Source organism: Sceloporus occidentalis, unplaced genomic scaffold (assembly GCF_023333645.1).
Source record: "Sceloporus occidentalis isolate IW3139 unplaced genomic scaffold, rSceOcc1.0.p SCAF_21, whole genome shotgun sequence".
Lineage (NCBI taxonomy): Eukaryota > Metazoa > Chordata > Lepidosauria > Squamata > Phrynosomatidae > Sceloporus > Sceloporus occidentalis.
Genome location: NW_028317001.1, coordinates 5,477,600 through 5,495,216, shown reverse-complemented (window position 1 = coordinate 5,495,216; position 17,617 = coordinate 5,477,600). Strand labels below are relative to the sequence as shown.

Below are 17,617 nucleotides of genomic sequence, written 5' to 3'. Positions count from 1 at the left end.
CCCTCCCAGGCCGAAGGATGACAGTTATGGAGGGAGGAGCCTCTATCTTCAGACTAGCCCTGGTGGAGCTGGGCCAGCCTATTCCCTCCCTTCCAGGCCGAAGGATGACAGTTATGGAGGGAGGAGCCTCTATCTTCAGGCTAGCCCTGGTGGAGCTGGGCCAGCCTAGTCCCTCCCTTCCAGGCCAAAGGATGACAGTTATGGAGGGAGGAGCCTCTATCTTCAGGCTAGCCCTGGTGGAGCTGGGCCAGCCTATTCCCTCCCTTCCAGGCCGAAGGATGACAGTTATGGAGGGAGGAGCCTCTATCTTCAGGCTAGCCCTGATGGAGCTGGGCCAGACTAATTCCGTGCCTCACAGGAAGCATTGTGGGATTTGTAGTTTGCTGTGGCACCAAAATAGCTTGCAGAACTACACATCCCAGAATTCCATAGCACTTGAGCTACGGCGGTGTAAAGCGATGCCAAACTGGCTTATTATTTCTGCAGCTGCAAAGGCCTGGAAGCCATGTATTCCTTACCCCTAGTCATGTTGCCATTGTCTTATTCCCTCCTGGTTCTAAAAGTGTGACTTTTTGTCTCCTTCTTTCGTTACAAATAAAAAGTTACAAGTAACAGAATTACTTGGAATAAGTTACTTTGAAGACGTGTGCAATTGTAGCACTAGAGCAGCGGTTCCCCCAAACTATGGCCCTTTAAGGGATTTGGGACTTCAGCTCCCAGAATTCCAGACTGTTGCCCAACACGGCTGAGGCTTCTGGGAGATGTAGTCCAAAACATCTCTTAAAGGGGCAGAGCTTGGCCACTGGGGAAAGAGGTAGGTTTGCCTACCTTTGCCTCCTGCGCCTTTAAGTCTCCCTGAGCCCTCTTTGTTATCCCCCCTCCCACCTCCCATGCTGGCGGGGCCTCCGCGCTCCCCATTGGCCGCCTCGACTCCCAGCTGTCGCCTCCAAGCCGTCTCCTATTGGCCAGCCGGGGAAAGGGGCTGCGGCCGCGCGGGGCCAATCCGGAGAGTGTTGCTAGGCGCAGGGAGGCTCCCATTGGTCGAAGGCGGTGTCCGTCCTGGGCCGAAAAGGCGGGCTTTGGTTGGGGGTATATAAAGGAAGGGGGGGTGCGCTGTTGAGGGGCAGAAAGGGGGAGCTGCGGTGGCGGCAGCAGTGGCGCTGGAGGAGCCTGGATCGCTCCCGGGGGGAGCTGCGCCTCCTCCTGCGCCCCGACCCTGGGCTCCAGGCAGAAGGAGGACGAGGAGGAAGCCCTGGGCAGCTCCAGGTCGGTCAGCCCTCCAGGCAGAGAGATATTTACTCCAAGAGCAATGTTTATATGTCTTTGTCTATATATATATATATACACACATACATATACATATGCGTGTGTGTCTATATGCACAAATTCATACATATACACACAAGCACACACATATACATATATAACATGTTCGTATATATGTGTATATATATATATATATGTATAAACACACATAGATTCATATATATATATATATGTATATATTCACACATGTATATATGTATTTATATGCATTTGTGTGTATCTATATGTGTATATGTATGTGTTTGTGTGTATATATATATAAGTGGATATGTATACACACACACATATATATGTATACATACATGTATATATGTACATGCATTTATGTGTGTGCGTGTGTATTTGTGGGTGTATATATAGATACATGTGTGTATATATGTATTTGTGGGTATAAATGTATGTATTTGCATGTGTGTATATATATATATATGAATTTGTGTGTATTTATACATATATTAACATATATGTATGTGTATATGTATATATGTGTATATACATGTGTGTGTATGTATTTGTGGGTATATATAGATATGTGTGTATATATATGTATTTGTGGGTATAAATGTATGTATCTGCATGTGTGTATATATATATGAATTTGTGTGTATTTATAGATATATATACATGAACATATATGTATATATATGTGTGTGTGTATATATATGTGTGTGCTTGTGTGCATATGTATGAATTTGTGTATATGTACGTGCCCATGTATATATATGTATACATACATGTACACATATATGAACATACAGCATACGTGTACACACATGTATATATGCATATGTATGTGTTTGTGTATATATGTATATATGTGTGCATGTACAGCATATATATGCATATCAATGTGTGTGTGTGTGTGTGTGTGTGTGTGTGTGGTATATATATATAGAGACATACACATACACATATATATATATCCAAGCATGGAAAGGATGAGGCACGACTTGTCTCTCTTTTCGGAGCCATTGGATTTGGGTCTGGGGGCAAAAGGAAGGTGAGAGATGGAGGCTTTTCTGTTCAGGAGGGGAGCCTCTGGGACTAGTTTGGAGGAGGCAGAGAGGTTTTGATATGGATCCAAGGATGCCAAGAGAAGAAGGAGAAGAGGCTCAAGTTGTATCTCCTTTCATCTGTAGGCCGCCTTTCTCCCACAGAAGGGACCCAAGGCGGCTTACAGGATAAAGGCCACTTTAATGACAGCTCTTTTTGTTTCAACTGAAGGCTTTGGGGGGGTGACTTCCCTCCCAGATCAGGACCAACGTCCCTTTCCTTTGTGGGGAGATCTGCTGGAAGGGAAGGGAGGCTTTCTGGGTGGATCTGGAGGAGATCTGGTCAGGATCTGGTCAGGAGAGGAGCCTGGGAGTTGGGATCAGGAGGTTTGCTATTGATTACATTATGAATGGGTTGATAGCGATTAAATTATGAAGGGTTTGATATTGGTTAAATGATCAGGGTTTGATATTGGTTAGATGATAAAGGGTTTGATACTGGGTAACGGATCAAGGGTTTGATGGTGGTTAAATTACGAAGGGTTTGATCCTGATTAAATTATGAAGGGTTTGATATTGGTTACATGATCAAGGTTTAATAGTGATTAAATTAGGAAGGCTTTGATATTTATTTATTTGCAGTATTACATTATTACTGATTAAATTATGAAGGGTTTGATATTGGACAAACAATCAATATCATTGTGATTCAGTTGTGAAGGTTTTGATAGCGATTTAATTATCGGGGTTTGATACTGATTCTATTATGAAGGTTTAATACCGATTCAGCCATTAAGACTTAATACTGGTTAAGTGATCAAAGTCTGGTATTGGTTAAATGATCAAGCTTTGATAATGATTAAATTATGAAGGATTTGGTATCAGTTAAATGATCAAGGCTTGATAGCGATCGAATGATCAGGGGTTTAATATTGGTTAAGTTATCAAGGTTTGGTATGGGTTAAACGATCAAGGGTTTGATATTGTTTAAACGATCAGGGTTTGATACTGATTCAGTTACCGAGGGTTTGATACCAATTCAGTTACCGAGGCTTAAACAATCAAGGCTTGATATTGATTAGGTGATCAAGGCTTGCTATTGGTTAAAGGGATGCAGTTTGAAGCATGTTGTGCAAATCAGGATCCCTTGATCCCTTTCTTTTGGGGATCTGTGTATGGGACGGGTGCAAGGAAAAGTGAGAAGAGGGAGGCTTTCTGGTTGGATCTGGAGGAGATCTGGTCAGGATCGGGTCTGGATCGGTTCTGGATGGGAGCCCAGCAGTCAGTTTGGACGGAGCGGAGGGAAAAGGGGGAGGAAGGGAAAGAGATGCAGGGGACGTGACAGCCCTGTGTTCCCAGCTTTGGCTGTGGACACACACCACTAATACCTTGCCGTTTTATTGTTTTGATCGAAGCCCAGGAAACCTCAGGATCGCTCCACCGTACGACTTGGAAGACACACAGCAACAACCACAACAACAGTCTCATCCTCACAGCCCAAAAAGGACACATGCAACACTTTTAGGATGATGCTTTGGAGGCTTTGCAATCTCCATGCTTCCTTTCTCGCCCCTGCTTTGTTCAGAGGTTTGTTTGCCTTTAGCCCAGGGTTCGAATCCCTCGAATCGGCCTCGGAAACCCTAATAGGTGACCCTGGGCAAGTCACACTCTCTCAGCCTCATGGCAAACCTCTGAATAAACCATGCCCAAAAACCCCCAAAATAGTGTCATCGTAAGTCGGAAACAACTTGGAGGCAACCCACAAGCAAACCCTGCAGAGTTAGATCAGGCTTAGTCTCCCTCTGTCGTTTTTTTAAAGGTTAGAGTCCAAATAATGTTGTTGTTGTTGTTGTTGTTCTTGTGTGCCTTCTTGGTCAGAATTGCTCAGAGCGGGGTTTGCTTTGGCTTTCCTCTTGGGCTGAGAGAGTGTGACTTGCCCAAAGTCACCCTGATTCCAGGACTTTGAACCCAGAGCCAGTGTGAAGCAGTGGTCTGAGCCGCACTTTCTCAGCTCTTGCAATGGCAAAACATATTGGAGCAGTGGCAGGACTACGACTCTGGAGTCCAGGGTTCGAATCCCCGCTCAGCCGTGGAAACCCACTGGGTGACATGAGGTGAGTCGCACTCTCTCAGCCTCAGAGGAGAGCAATGGCAAACCCCCTCTGAAGAAAACTTGCCCAGAAAACCCCACAATAGCTTTGTCTTAGGGTCGCCATAAGTCGGGAAACGACTTGGAAGGCGCGCAACAGTTTTGGTAAGTTGGCAACTATTGTCTTTGTCTTCGTTTTTTGTCGCTCAAGCAAGTTGTCCTTTGCACCCATTTTACAGAAGCAGACACTCAAGTCTTGGCTGCAGTCCATCGCTGGGTTGGGATTTGAACCCAGTACTTCCCAGGTGTTCCTCTGAGCAACTTTTATTGGGGAATAAACTGGCCTGGATGTATGTGGTTTGTGAAAAAAGAGGCATGTTTTCTCATTGATGTGGATGAAAGGGTGCCGATGGTGACCAGGTACTCTTTATGCGCTCGGAGGCTTTGGATGTGCTCCTATATTTCAAGGGAGAGTTCTATTTCATGTTCTTCTTTCCCAACTTCCAAAGCTAGGCCACAATAAGCCTCGGCGAAGATTAAGTCCCATAAGCGGGGATGGAACATGTCTGAAAATAGCCATATACCTTGTTGGGTACATCATTAATAATAATAATCAATTAATTAATTGCTCGCTTTCTGAGCCTCCCCATTTGTGCTTGTTCCCCCCCCCCCTTCTGTTGCAGCAGCTGACACATCCTAGAGAGCTTATGAGCTGCTAACTCTACCCTTCCCACATCCACACAATGCACACACACACAAAAGCACACAACCCGACAACCCACGTGACTGTGTTTCTATTTATTTATCGGAGCCTGGTCAAGTCCCCAGAGATGGAGGCTGCTTTCCAACTGGGTTTGCCAGGCTTGACTTTCTCGTCTGGCCAGGCAAAGGGCTTAAGGAGAGGCGGAAAGACAGGGGGGATCTATTTTTGGGATTGCCGAGTCCGATTCGGCAAGTGCCTTTTTGGTGCCTTTGAGGAAGTGGCTAGCAACCCCTAAAAGCTCCTGCAAAAATACATTGATTTATTTCAAGGTGCAGTGAGACTTCTTTTTAACTTCTTCTTGGAATTATAGTTTGTTCACTGTCTATATATGTATTTGTGTGTAAATTACACACACACACACACATATATATATATATTTATATATTGTTAACCTGTGCAGTCTAGGTTTAAATTGGTGCCTTACCAGTCTTGCCTTGCACAGATTCTCCCTGCTTCTTGGGCTGCATCCACGCTGCAGAAATAATCCGGTTTGACACCGCTTTAGTTGCCATGGCTCGTTAGTACGGAGTTCTGGGAGCTGTAGTTCGTTGTGGCACCAGAGCAGAGCTTGGCAAGTTTCGTCAGAGGAAGGGTTTGCCATGGCCATCCTCTGCGGCTGAGAGAGTGTGACTTGCCCAAGGCTTACTCAGTGGGTTTCCATGGACGAGCCGGGATTCGAGCCCTAGTCTCCAGAGCCATAGTCCAATACTCAAACCACTGGCGCTCAGGGTTGTGTCTACACTGCAGAATTAAAGCAGTTTGATACTGCTTTAACTGCCCATGGCTCAATGGTATGCAATTTTGGGATTTGCAGTTTTGTGACTCTCAGCAGTTAAAGCAGTATCAAACTGCTTTAATCCTGCGTTGTAGATGCAACCCTGAGATCCAGCGTCAGAGACCTTTGGCGCCATTACAGCCTACAAATCCTATTATTCCGTAGTATGGAGCCTTGACAGCTAAAGCGGTGTCAAACCGCATCCATTCTGCATTGCAGATGCAACCCTGAGATCCAATGCCAGTGAACTTTGGTGCCATTACAAATCCTATTATTCCATAGTATGGAACCACAGCAGCTAAAGCGGTGTCAAACTGCATTAATTCTGCTGTGTAGACACAGCCCAGGATACATCAGCTTGCTTTTGCTTACAAGGGATGCCACAATGCTCTCCCTTCCTTACCATCCTGATGGAGCTGAGTGAATGGAAACTACATTTGTACTTTGAAATCCCATTTGCAGCAAATGGAAGCAAGCTGAGGACGAAGGTGGAGGGGAAAGAGAAGGAAACCAGGACGTTCCAAAAGTGGGAATGCAGAGGATTAATCTGGACTTTCCTTTCCAAAATTGGAACAATTGGAGAGTATGTTATTCTGGTATTATTTTTGCAGAGCTTTAAAAGTCATTTTTTGCAGGATATTGGCCACATTTACTGGAGGATTCTGGGAGTTGCAGTGCATTTTCCTCCAAGCTCTGGGATCCCTTTTCCTCTTGGATAGGAAGGTAATGTGAGACGTTGGGACTCTTTCTTCCTTCCTTGTTGGCTCTTGGGCTCTTCCCCTCCAAAACAGCATTGACTAGATGCTTTTAAAGCATCTCTTTGCAGTCATAAGGACTTGAAACTTGCTTCAGCAGCCAAAACTGAAGGAGTGACGCTCCGGAAGTCGGATTTTCTTTGTCCCGTATGACGTCATTTTTTGGGACCGGATCCCAGCTTCCACCCACCTCTTTAGCTTTGCTTTCCTGCTGAGAGAGGCAGAAATAAATGGAGAGGCTGATGAAGCCTTCGGGAATTAAAAATACAATTAAAACAAATGGACAGATCCAAGGAGGGTCTGAAAAAGACAGTCAAATTTACTATGTCCTTCTCCTTTACTCCCAGTTTTTATCCTCAAAGCAATCTCGAGAGGTAGGTGAGGTCAAGAGATAGTAGCTTGTACCTTATAAAGCAGTGGTCCCCAACGTTTTGGACTTCATCTCCCAGAAGCCTCAACCATGTTGGCCAAATAGTCAGGGATTCTGGGAGCTGAAGTCCAAAATCCCTTAAAGAGCACAGTTTGGGGACCACGGCTATAAAGTAACTCACAAAGTAACTTGCAAAGTAACACCATAGCCTCCAATCTTAACCTCAAGAAAGTTCAAAATCCCGAACATAACATGACATAGAAGTACATTCCATTAAGTTGAGTAAATCTTGCTGCCAGGTAAAATATATATAGCATTGGAGACTCAAAAATATGTTTTTCTTCCTCTTAATGCTTCAGGCAGACACACACACACACACACACACACACACACACACTTGAAAAGAGAAAAACCAGAAACCTTCGAAGGCAGAAAAGAAATGTGAAGGGAAAGGAGGACATTAAAATTCTGCATCCTGTCTTTTGTCCATTGAGTTGAGTGTTGTCCTCTCTCCTACTTTATCCTCACAACAACCCTGCGATCGGGTCGAGAGCGTGCGACTGGCCCAGGATCATGGCTTCATGGGGCAGTCCCTCCACCAGCCTCGCTCTATGGGTTACATTGGCTGCATCTGCACTGCAGAAATAATCCAGTTTGACCCCACTTTAACTGCCCTGGCTCAATGCAGCTTAATTTGAGAATTGTAGTTCACTGTGGCACTAGAGCTCTCTGAAAGAGGAGGCCAAAACTACAGTTCCCAGAGTTCCATCGCAGTTAGAGCGGTGTCAAAACTGGATTATTCCTGCAGTGCGGATGGCCCCTTTGAAGACCCCGGTTTAGGATTTTCCTGGCAAGATAGACTTAGAGGAGGTTTGCAGCTTGTAAGGATTCAACTTGCCCAAGGTCTGTCAGTGGGTTTTACAAGGCTGAGCTAGGATCTGAACCCGCATCTCCTAGACTCCTAGTCAAACAAACCATTAAACCGTCCTGAATCCTTTGGATTACAGCTAAAAGCCAAAGAACAGGCCAGGTTTCTCTTGGATGTTCTTGTGCAGAAGCTGGGTAGGGTTTCTCTCTTTCTCTTCTTTCCTCAGTTTGGCAGCTCTAGTGTTATGAAAATGGCTTTCGCAGCAAAACCGGCTTTCGGCCCTTGCTTGGTCAGAGGTTTTTCCCTGGCTTTGCGTCATCGTAGGCGTCCTCCCCAGTGTCTCCAGGGGAAGGGAGTTCCACCGTCGTCCCGGGTTCACTTGGCACAGTTGCAATGCCAGCATTGCGATTCATCACTGCCAGCCCTGAGATAGGATCCTGGTTGGCACCAAGCGAGGAAAAGGGAGGAGGAAAGAGTCCAGGCTCTGATCGCTGGAGCTTAATCGGACTCTGTGCCGCAGAGGCTTAGCAAGCCATGTAGGCTAATGAGGTTACAGCCGCGTGGTTGACGTGGTTAATGCAGTCTGTCCCACCAGCAATGGGCCGAAATGTCATTGCATCCGCCTTTCCTGGTTCTTCCCTTTTGTACAGTCAGTTTTTGCTATCCATGGAGTCTTTATCCACGGATTCAACCATCCACAGCTTGCAAAGATGTCTAATATACATACATACATACTTACATACTATATATACTCATGTATAAGTCTAGTTGTTGTATGCCTTCAAGTCTTGCAGTGACCCTGTCCTGCAGTTGAATTCTTTGAATATTATTAATTAATGATTATTACTATTATTATTATTGGCAGGTTTATTTATAAAGTGTCGTAAGTTTGCACAGTGCTGTATGTAGCAAATAAAAGCCTGCCGAGGGCGCGCAGTCCAAGAACGAGAGGAAGAGTTTAAGATGGACAACATATCATTAAAATAACAATAAAACAATAGACAATATTGCCGGCAGAATTTTGCCACGGCCTTCAGGACTGATTTATTTGGTGCTAGTCATCAGAGAGTGTTGGGGTCTCCTTCTTCTGAGGTCTTTAAACAGAGGCTGGGTGGCCATCTGTCAATGGGGGTGCTTTGACTGAGAGTTCCTGCATGGCAGAATGGGGTTGGACTGGATGGCCCTTGGAAGTTCTGTGATTCTAAGATCTGCTTCCTTCAGGGTTGTTCTTGGCAAGATTTGTTCCAAGGAGGTTTTTTCCATAGACTTCAGGTTTTATTTGCTTGATGCTAGTCCTCATGGAGATCTGCTTCCAGCGGATAAGATATCCAGAAATGTTGTTGTTGTTCCCTGCCCTTGAGTCGATTCTCATTCGTGGCAATCCTATAGATAAGTCATCTCCAAGACTTCCTATTTCCCTGCTTAGGTCTTGTAAATGTATACCCATAATTTAATTTATATGAACTGCATACTGCCTTTCTCCTAGGCTTGGGATACTAGGAATCAGGAAAGTATTATGAGGAACAACTTAGGGAGCTGGGTATGTTTAGCTTGGGGAAAGAGGAGACCTGAGAGCCGAGACTATAGCCCAGCTTGTTTTCTTCTGCTCTAGAGACTCGAACACAAAACCCTATGGATTTGAATGACAAGAAAAGCGGTTCACCCTAAACTTTGACCGTAAGAAATGTTCAACCGTGGAATGGACTGCCTCGGCAAGCGGTGAGCTCCCCTTCTTTGAAGGTTTTTGGACGGAGGTTGGATGGGCATCTTTCAAGGCTGCTGTAGTGAATACATTTTAACGCATGGCAGGAGGTTGGAATAGATGACCCTTGGGGATCCCTTCTGGGTCTAGGATTCAGTGGTTGGATCAAATGACATGCCACTTTTTGTAATTGTGCAGCTGTGATTCTGCCTTTCTTGCAGCTCTTTCGTTGGTCGGTTTGGAATAGTCCCAGACCACCTATCGCCACTGAAACCGCAGTTGTTTTCCTCCTCCTCCTCTTCAACCACCCTTTCCCCAAAACTGGGACAGCTTACAACACCTGATTAATAATAAATAAATAGTAAAATATTAAAAAGCTCAACGCATTCCTTTTAAAAGATCAGGCCGCAACAAGCCAATAGAAGCAGAAAGCTGGCCTGAACAGAAAGCCCTTTTCCTTCGACCAGATGGGCAACCAAAAAGCCTAACTTAACCTTGGAAAGGGTTCATGGGCCTCATCTGCACTGCACAAGTAATCCAGTTTGGCACCAGTTTAACTGTCATGGCCATGCTATGGCTCAGTGCTATGGGAGTTCTGGGATTTGTGGTTTTGTGAGACATTTAGCCTTCTAGGTCTGAGAGCGTGTGACATGCGCAAGGTCACTTTGTGGGGTTTGTGGCTGAGCAGGGAATCAAACCCTGGTCTCCAACACTCAAATCTCTGCCATGCCAGCTTTCCCCTTCCATTATACTTCATTATGGTTTCTGACAGCTTTGGAAGCCACGCTTTTTGGGGAATACCACCCATTTAGTCACCTATAGCGAGCCACCATCCTTCACAGGTGAGCATTAGGAGGAACCTTCTGACAGCAAGAGGTGTTCAGCAGTGAAATATGCTATTTTGGAGAGTGGTGGAGTCTTCTTCTTTGGAGGTCTTTAAACAGAGGCTGGATGGCCATCTGCCGGGGATGCTTTGATTGAGAGATCCTGCATGGCACAGGGTTGGACTGGATGGTCCTTGAGATCTCTTCCAGCTCTGAGTCTATGAAAATCCTCTCTCACATGCACACACCGAATTCAAACCCTGAGCACGTTTTGTTTTTGGTGGAATATGTATTTTCACCTTAGGAAATTTCCATTTGTTTTGGTTTCTGATGCTCCAGCACTGAAACTGGGTGTTCCTCTCACCTTGGGTCACTTCTCCGGTTTCCGTCCCAGCCTTTCCCCGGTGATACCTGGCCCGCATGCCAGCTGCCAGGCATAATTCCCGATGCCAGGGGCCTATCCCACGGAGAGGAAGGGCAGGTGAGACCTGGCTGGCAGGGTCATAGGAAACCAGAGGGTAATGATAGCCTTTGAAACTCACCCACACCTTCCGCATGACACTTTCCAAAGTCATGTCGGCAAGCATTCATTAGTGGCTTTTCCATCTGGATAAATACATGACTCCCTTTTTATGCTCCGTTGAAGGGATTGGCATGGGTCAACCGGGACGTACGGTCTGCATTTGCAGATTTTGGTAATTCGTGGATTTAATTTGTATGTTATGTTTTAAAAGTTTGGAGAGTGGTGGAGTCTCCGTCTTTGGAGGTCTTTAAACAGAGGCTGGATAACCATTTGTCGCGGATGCTTCGGTTGTGAGTTCCTGAATGGCAGAATGGCATTGGACTGGATTGCCCTTAGGGTCTCTTCCAACTCTAGGATTCTGTGACTGTCCTCCAGCTTGATTCTATGGCCAACATTCATGGTTGGAGTGTTGGATTATGACTCTAGAGACCAGGGTTCGAGTCGTAGCTCGGCCATGAAACCCATCCAAGTCGCACTCTCTCAACCTCCGAGGGTTGGCAGCCCAACGAATGTGGACTTCCTGCTAAAAAATGGTTTTCGAAAAGGTTATCTGAAGGCTATTGTTAGGAAGAATTGGTAAAGGTTTTATTAAGATGTCCATAAAGTTTATTATTATAGGCAATGGGACCAAAGTGCTCCACTGCCCTGGAAGGCGGCAGACTAACTTGCAAGCGGAAGACCCTACGGAAGAGAGCTCATACATCTATCCCCTTGTCGCTGTCCCCCATTATCTGCCGCCTGGTGCCACTGTCTCCATTGCCCGTGTCGGGGACCCAAGCCATGCTCCTCGACAGGTCATCTTTGCAAGGCAAAGATGCCTTCTCTAATAACTCCTTTAACACCTAGTTCAGCGTGTCTAGGTTTCCTGGCACGGGGCGGAAAAGGCCGGAAAAAGGAATTAATGTACTGTACCCTCTGTGTGCATTTTACCCCCGGTTGACTCTGCGGCTGCCTTCTGCGTTTTTTATTTCGTCCCGCGGGCTCGGTATATTTAGCCCATTCAGTCGGAGAGGTGGGATCACATTACCCCCAGACTGCTGAGCTGGGCTTTTTAATTTAAGTGTAAAGAGAAAACAGATCCCCTTTTGTGTTTGAATTAGTTCAGCTTGCAGTTTATCCTTTTCTTTCTGCTGACTGGCTTTTTCAGTTTTTAAGGCTCCCCCCCACATGTATACCCTTACACATACACCCCTCTCATATATATATATATATATATATATATATATATATATACACACATACATACATACATACACACACACACACACATATGCACACACACAGCCAGACATCCTTATCCGTGGATTTTTTTATCCGCAGATTCAGACATCCGTGGCGTGAAAATACATTTTAAAAAATGCCAATTCCCATAAGCAAATCTTGAGTTTGGCCTTGTATATAAGGGACACCATTTTGCTATGGCATTATATTTAATGGGACTTGAGCATCCATGCATTTTGTTACCCATGGGGGATCCTGGAACCAAACCCCAGAGGATAACAAGGGCCCGCTTTGCCACTTTGTGTGCGTGTGTGTGTATGGCATGTGTGTGTGTTCACACACACATCTACATCTTTTTGGCTCCTCGTTCCTCTCTCTCTCATATATATATATATATATATATATGCAGTCACCCCTCTGTTTTTGCAGACTTGCACGCATATATATATATATATATATATATATATCTTTTTGAAACTGTTCCACATAGGATTTGGTTTGCAGATCCTCAGGGGGAAAGGAAAGAAACGGCTCCCAGTGCTCAGTGGGTGGCTCCATTTATTTTGGGAAAAGCCCAACGCATTTCAGCCTCTCTCAATCTCTCTCTCTCTCTCTCTCTCTCTATCTATCTATCTATCTATCTATCTATCTATATATATATATATATATATCAGTGCCCTTCTTCTTCCCCCACTTTTTTCCCCCTGACCATCTGCTAACATGAAACCTTGAGCCTAGTTCGGTCCAGCAAATGGGATGAGATTCTCGACTCCAGGAATGCCTGCCGTTAGATTTCTTGTCGATATGTAAGGCTTTAAGCAATCTACAAAGATGCGTTCTATAATTATGCGTAGTCCTTTTACTTTTATATGTATGGTTATGGTTATGTAGCCCCCTGAAGAAGGCCATTGTAACATATATAGGCTGAAACCGATTGGGTTTTTTCCAGTGGGTACTTTGGAAATGTGCCTCTCTTTTCTTTCTTGTGGGTCCCATTGTGTGCGCTCCAGTTTTTGGTCTCAGATCCTAACTAACTAGGTTAAATACCCTGGAGGCACCCTGGGATTTGTAGTTTTCAAGGCTCCCTCCCCATTGTCAAGAGCTATCCAAAGTGCTGAAAGAGGTTTGGGACCTTGGACAGCTCCTTTAAACCTCTCCAAAACCTGGCATGGATTCGCTGCCCTACTGACCTGGGAGCGACCGTCGTAGCTAAGAAGATGAGCCGAGGGCGAATTCCCCGTCCTGAATTTTGTTTTGGTCATGAACTCCGCGCAGACGGGATACGTTTTCAGTGGGTCGTGAAATTGCGGGAGGGTAGAATTACAGAAAACCGAGCGCGGTCGTGAAGCAATGAGCTGGGAAGCAATGCAACTCATGCTGCAAATTTTCATTGCAGCTTGTAGCAAATACACCAAATGTCTCGCAGGGCAAACGTTCCTTTTGTGTGGTCGATGGGTTTATTTATGCATCTAAAGTTAACACTTGTCAAGTAACCTGACCGCAAGAGTTTGAAGGCTGTTGGGGAGACTCTGTTTTCAGTTGATGGGATGGGTGTCTATGTATTAGTAGTAGTAGTAAAAACAAACAGTTTCATTTATATACCGCTTCATACCAAACTAGCAGTGTCTAAGCGGTTTACAACTGCAAGCTACATCAGCTTGGAAAGTAGCATCATTTATAGTTTTTTGAGGGGTTTTGGGGCTATGTGGCCATGTTCTAGAAGAGTTTATTCCTGATGTTTCTCCAGCATCTTTGGCTGGCATCTTCAAAGAATGCATCCTCCGAAGATGCCAGCCCGAAAACCCAACAAAAACTATGGATGCAGGCCATGAAAGCCTTCGACTTAACATCACTGACTCAGGAAATTGTGAAAAGTGCTACACTTTCCTCCCCAAAATATCTAGCTGCCTCTTCTTTTCTATAAAAAAGACTCTTAAGGCTGCATCCACACTGCAAAAATAATCCAGGTTGCCACCTCTGTAACTGCCCTGGCTCAATGGGAATTCAGGAATTGTAGTTTCGGGAAACGTTTCGCCTTTGTGGTCAGAGAGCTCTGGTGCCACAATAGGCAACCATTCCCAGGATTTCATAGTATGGAGCCATGGCAATTAAAGCGGCGTCCCCTTGGGTTATTTCTGCTGCCTTTCAAATTGGAAAGGGGACGGAAGGGAAGGGACGTAATCTTCCTGTTCCAGCTGGCGAGACGTCAGGAATAAACCCTTCTAGAACATGGTCACCTAGCCTGAAAACCCCCACCAAAAAAACCCTTCCTGTTCTAGATTTGTACCGTTTGCTGCGTGTTTCGCACTCCTGACCAGCTCCAATTTCAAATGAACCGGATCATTTGAAAGAGGGGTGCAAGGAGAAAGAGTATTTGTTGGCATTGCTTTTGACTGGCTGTCCAGTGAAACATCTGTCGCCTCACATGGAAGAGTGCCAGGAGGCAGTGATTATGTGGCATGAGCCTGAAAAAGCAAGGACATATGGACTATATATATATACACCCGTGTCTCCTCTTTTCCCCCCAAAGCCTCCATTTTTTAATCCAGTGGCACCTTTGTTTCAGGTCTTTCCGGATGTTGCCCTTAAAATATGGGCCATGTGCCAAACCTAATAGTGGGACAACAAACTACAGATCCCATGACCCCATAAAACAATGCGGTAATAATACTGTAATTGAAAGTGGTGTCAAACTGCGTTGTTTTCTGCAGGGCAGACGCAGCCGTCGTTGAAAATGAATTGAAACCAGGGGCGTGCTGGCTAACTACGGTCTCATATTCCTGCTCCCATCTGTATTCTGGATTATAGACTACCGTACCTTGCAGACATTGGCCGTGTGCCCAGGACACAGCGATGCAACATTTGCCTATTTCCAGTTTGGATATTTGAGAGCCAAGGGTGTGCACAAGGGAAGGCGAGGATCTGGGAGATCCTGTTCCACAAATACAAACGCAGCACTGTGTTCGAATCTCCCTCTGGCCGCTGAGTAACTCCGCAGCCCTGTGGCGACTGATGGTTCTGCTTTCTCATGTTGGATAATCCCATTGGCCTCCTATACAGGGTTGTTGGTAAGGCTGTGTGGTCAAATCAAACCTATGAAGCTTCTGGGGGCATGTAAATGGCCAAATGGTGACATTTTTAGGGGCCTGAGGCCACATCCGCACTGCAAAAATAACGCAGTTTGACACCACTTTAACTAATATTCTTTGAGTAGAATGTATGCCTTAGGCATGTTTATCTTATTCTATTCTATTTTTAACCAATTGCATGTACAGCACTGTGTAAACTTAACAGCGCTCTATAAATAAAGCTTAATAATAATATGGTTCAATGCGATAGAATTTGTAGCTTTGTGTGCTAGTTAACCTTCTCTGTCCGATTGCTCTGACAAAGACGGGCTCCATTTTACGGCGTCCTGGGATTTGTAGTTTGTTGTGGCGCCAGAGCTGTCTGATAGAGAAGGCTCACAAAACTACAGACCCTAGAAGTCTATAGCAGTGTTTAAAGTAGTGTCAAACTGCATTCATTCTGCAATGGAGATGCGGACTGGGTCTCATTTTCCCCATTTGTCCTCAGTTCAAAATCCAAAAAGTAGTTTGCACTCAATACATTTAGGGGAAAAAACAAATGTCGGCAGCATCTAGCAAAATAGCATTTCCTCTTCCCAGTAGATCAGGGCAAAAGCAAACCGCTGTTTCGTCTAGCAAAATAGTTGTTGATATGTTCGTCATGCTCTGATGTTGCTCTGCCACACTTTTGCCAACATCGGAAGGTGTGTTTTTCTCCTTTGCGAATAAGCCAGTGTGCCCAGCTGCCATTTTCGCCGGGTTGGGTGCTTGTTGTTGCATTTTTTAGGGCCAAAAGCGGTGACGACAGAGGTGACCTTATTCAGCACTTTATGAGACAAGCGAATTGCTCACGTCTGCTTTTCGTTCCCAGGGTGGCAGCGCTGCTGAACAGGGAGAACTGGATGCTTTGCATGATGAGAGAGCACCGGCGTTTTTGCTTCCATTCATTTCTACTCCTCAAAGGTGGCGGTTGCTGTTGTGTGGCTTCGAGCCAGTTTCTGAAACTATCATAGGGTTTTCTCAATAGGTTTCTTCAGCAAGGGTTGTCCCCTGAGGCTGAGAGAGTGTGACTTGCGCATGGTCACCCATTGAGTTTCCATGGGCACATATTCTCAGCCTCCTCTGCTCAAATTTTGCCAAGGAAGCCCCATCATAGGTTTGCCGTAAGTTCGCCATAAGTCAAAAACGACTTGAAGGCACACAACGACAAACTCCTGAGGCTGTAGTCCAATACTCAAACCACTATACCACTCTGTACCTCTGAGTAATACCTGGGATTGTATTGTAAGATAATATAGGCTTGTCTAACACATCATCATCATTATTATTATCATCATCATTAGTATTATTATTGTGTTCGAGAAGACTATATGATAATACAATTCTAGGCACAGTGCTGTCCACATACATGGCACTTTGCAAACAATTACAGAAGGAGATTGTGGAATGTCAGAAGCATAGAAAGTTCCATTTTGGAACTATAGGTTCCAGAATCCCCTAACCGGAATCATTAACTTCTGGCTGAAGGATTCTGGAAGTTACATAGGTCGAAAATGGAACTTTTCCAGACACAATTGACTTATATTTGTGGTCGGAGAAGGATGTTCCTGAAGAGGCTCCTTTGATGGAGAGTCAACCCGCCGCCCTGCAAGGAGAGAGCTAGCTCTGCAGGGAGGGAGGAATACCTTCTAGCTTCTTTCTGCGCTAGAGTCCTCCTCTTTTAAATAGTTTTATCCTTGCCTTTCCTCCTCTTTATTAAAAATGGGATCTCCCGCAGTCGTTCTGAAGAGGTAAGAGCCCATCACCTTGAAAGACAGGGAAGGTGAGCCCAGAGCTTAGAAAAGAGACAGGTAGTTTTCCTCTGTGGCTGAAAGTCTCCTAGCCTTAGGGGCACTTGGGAATGGTTTGACTTCTTACGTTGGGCTGTATGCGCAGAGTTTTAAAAGGGCACCGTATCAAATCCCAGCTTGACTGTGCGAACCCACCCGGCGGGTCATACTCTCTCGACTTCCAAGGTTGGCATTGGCAAACCACCTTGGAAGAAAAGTGCCAAGAAAACCCCATGATAGGTTTGCCATACAATAGAAGTGTCTTGAAGGCACACAACAACAAATGCCAAGCTTTGGGCATCGCTAGGAGGGTGCAAAGAATGTGGACATCCAAAAAGTAGTGACACCGCTGTTCCCCAGATGCCTGCTTTTTGATTTGGCAGAAATGGGTTGCGGCATTCACCCTTTAAAACCCTGGAGCCCAGCAGAAGAGGAGGCATGAGTGAGGCAATGTTCAAACCACTGCACCATGCTGGCTTATGGTATTGTAGTTTAAAGGTATTGTAACGTTG

General features: G+C 45.3%; 1 protein-coding gene across 8 annotated transcripts in view; it reads left to right on the top strand.

Moving 5' to 3' along the window:
* The first annotated feature begins 1,136 nt into the window (after window positions 1-1,136).
* The window catches only part of LOC149301478 (protein yippee-like 2), a 40,693-nt gene continuing 24,212 nt past the window's right edge, over window positions 1,137-17,617 (top strand). For 2 of the 8 annotated variants that reach the window (XR_016272248.1, XM_089484426.1), the window contains exons 1-4: window positions 1,212-1,266; window positions 6,581-6,668; window positions 9,551-9,657; window positions 14,920-15,276. Coding sequence is in view for 6 of the 8 variants with exons in the window: in XM_089484426.1 (XP_089340552.1) it covers window positions 15,237-15,276 (40 nt within the window). In the remaining 2 variants the exon portion in view is untranslated. Of the gene's footprint in view, window positions 1,267-3,019; window positions 4,573-6,462; window positions 6,529-6,551; window positions 6,669-9,550; window positions 9,658-14,919; window positions 15,277-17,617 lie in introns of those variants that run through there. The other 6 variants (XM_089484424.1, XM_089484422.1, XM_089484425.1 and 3 more) reach the window with 6 other exon arrangements.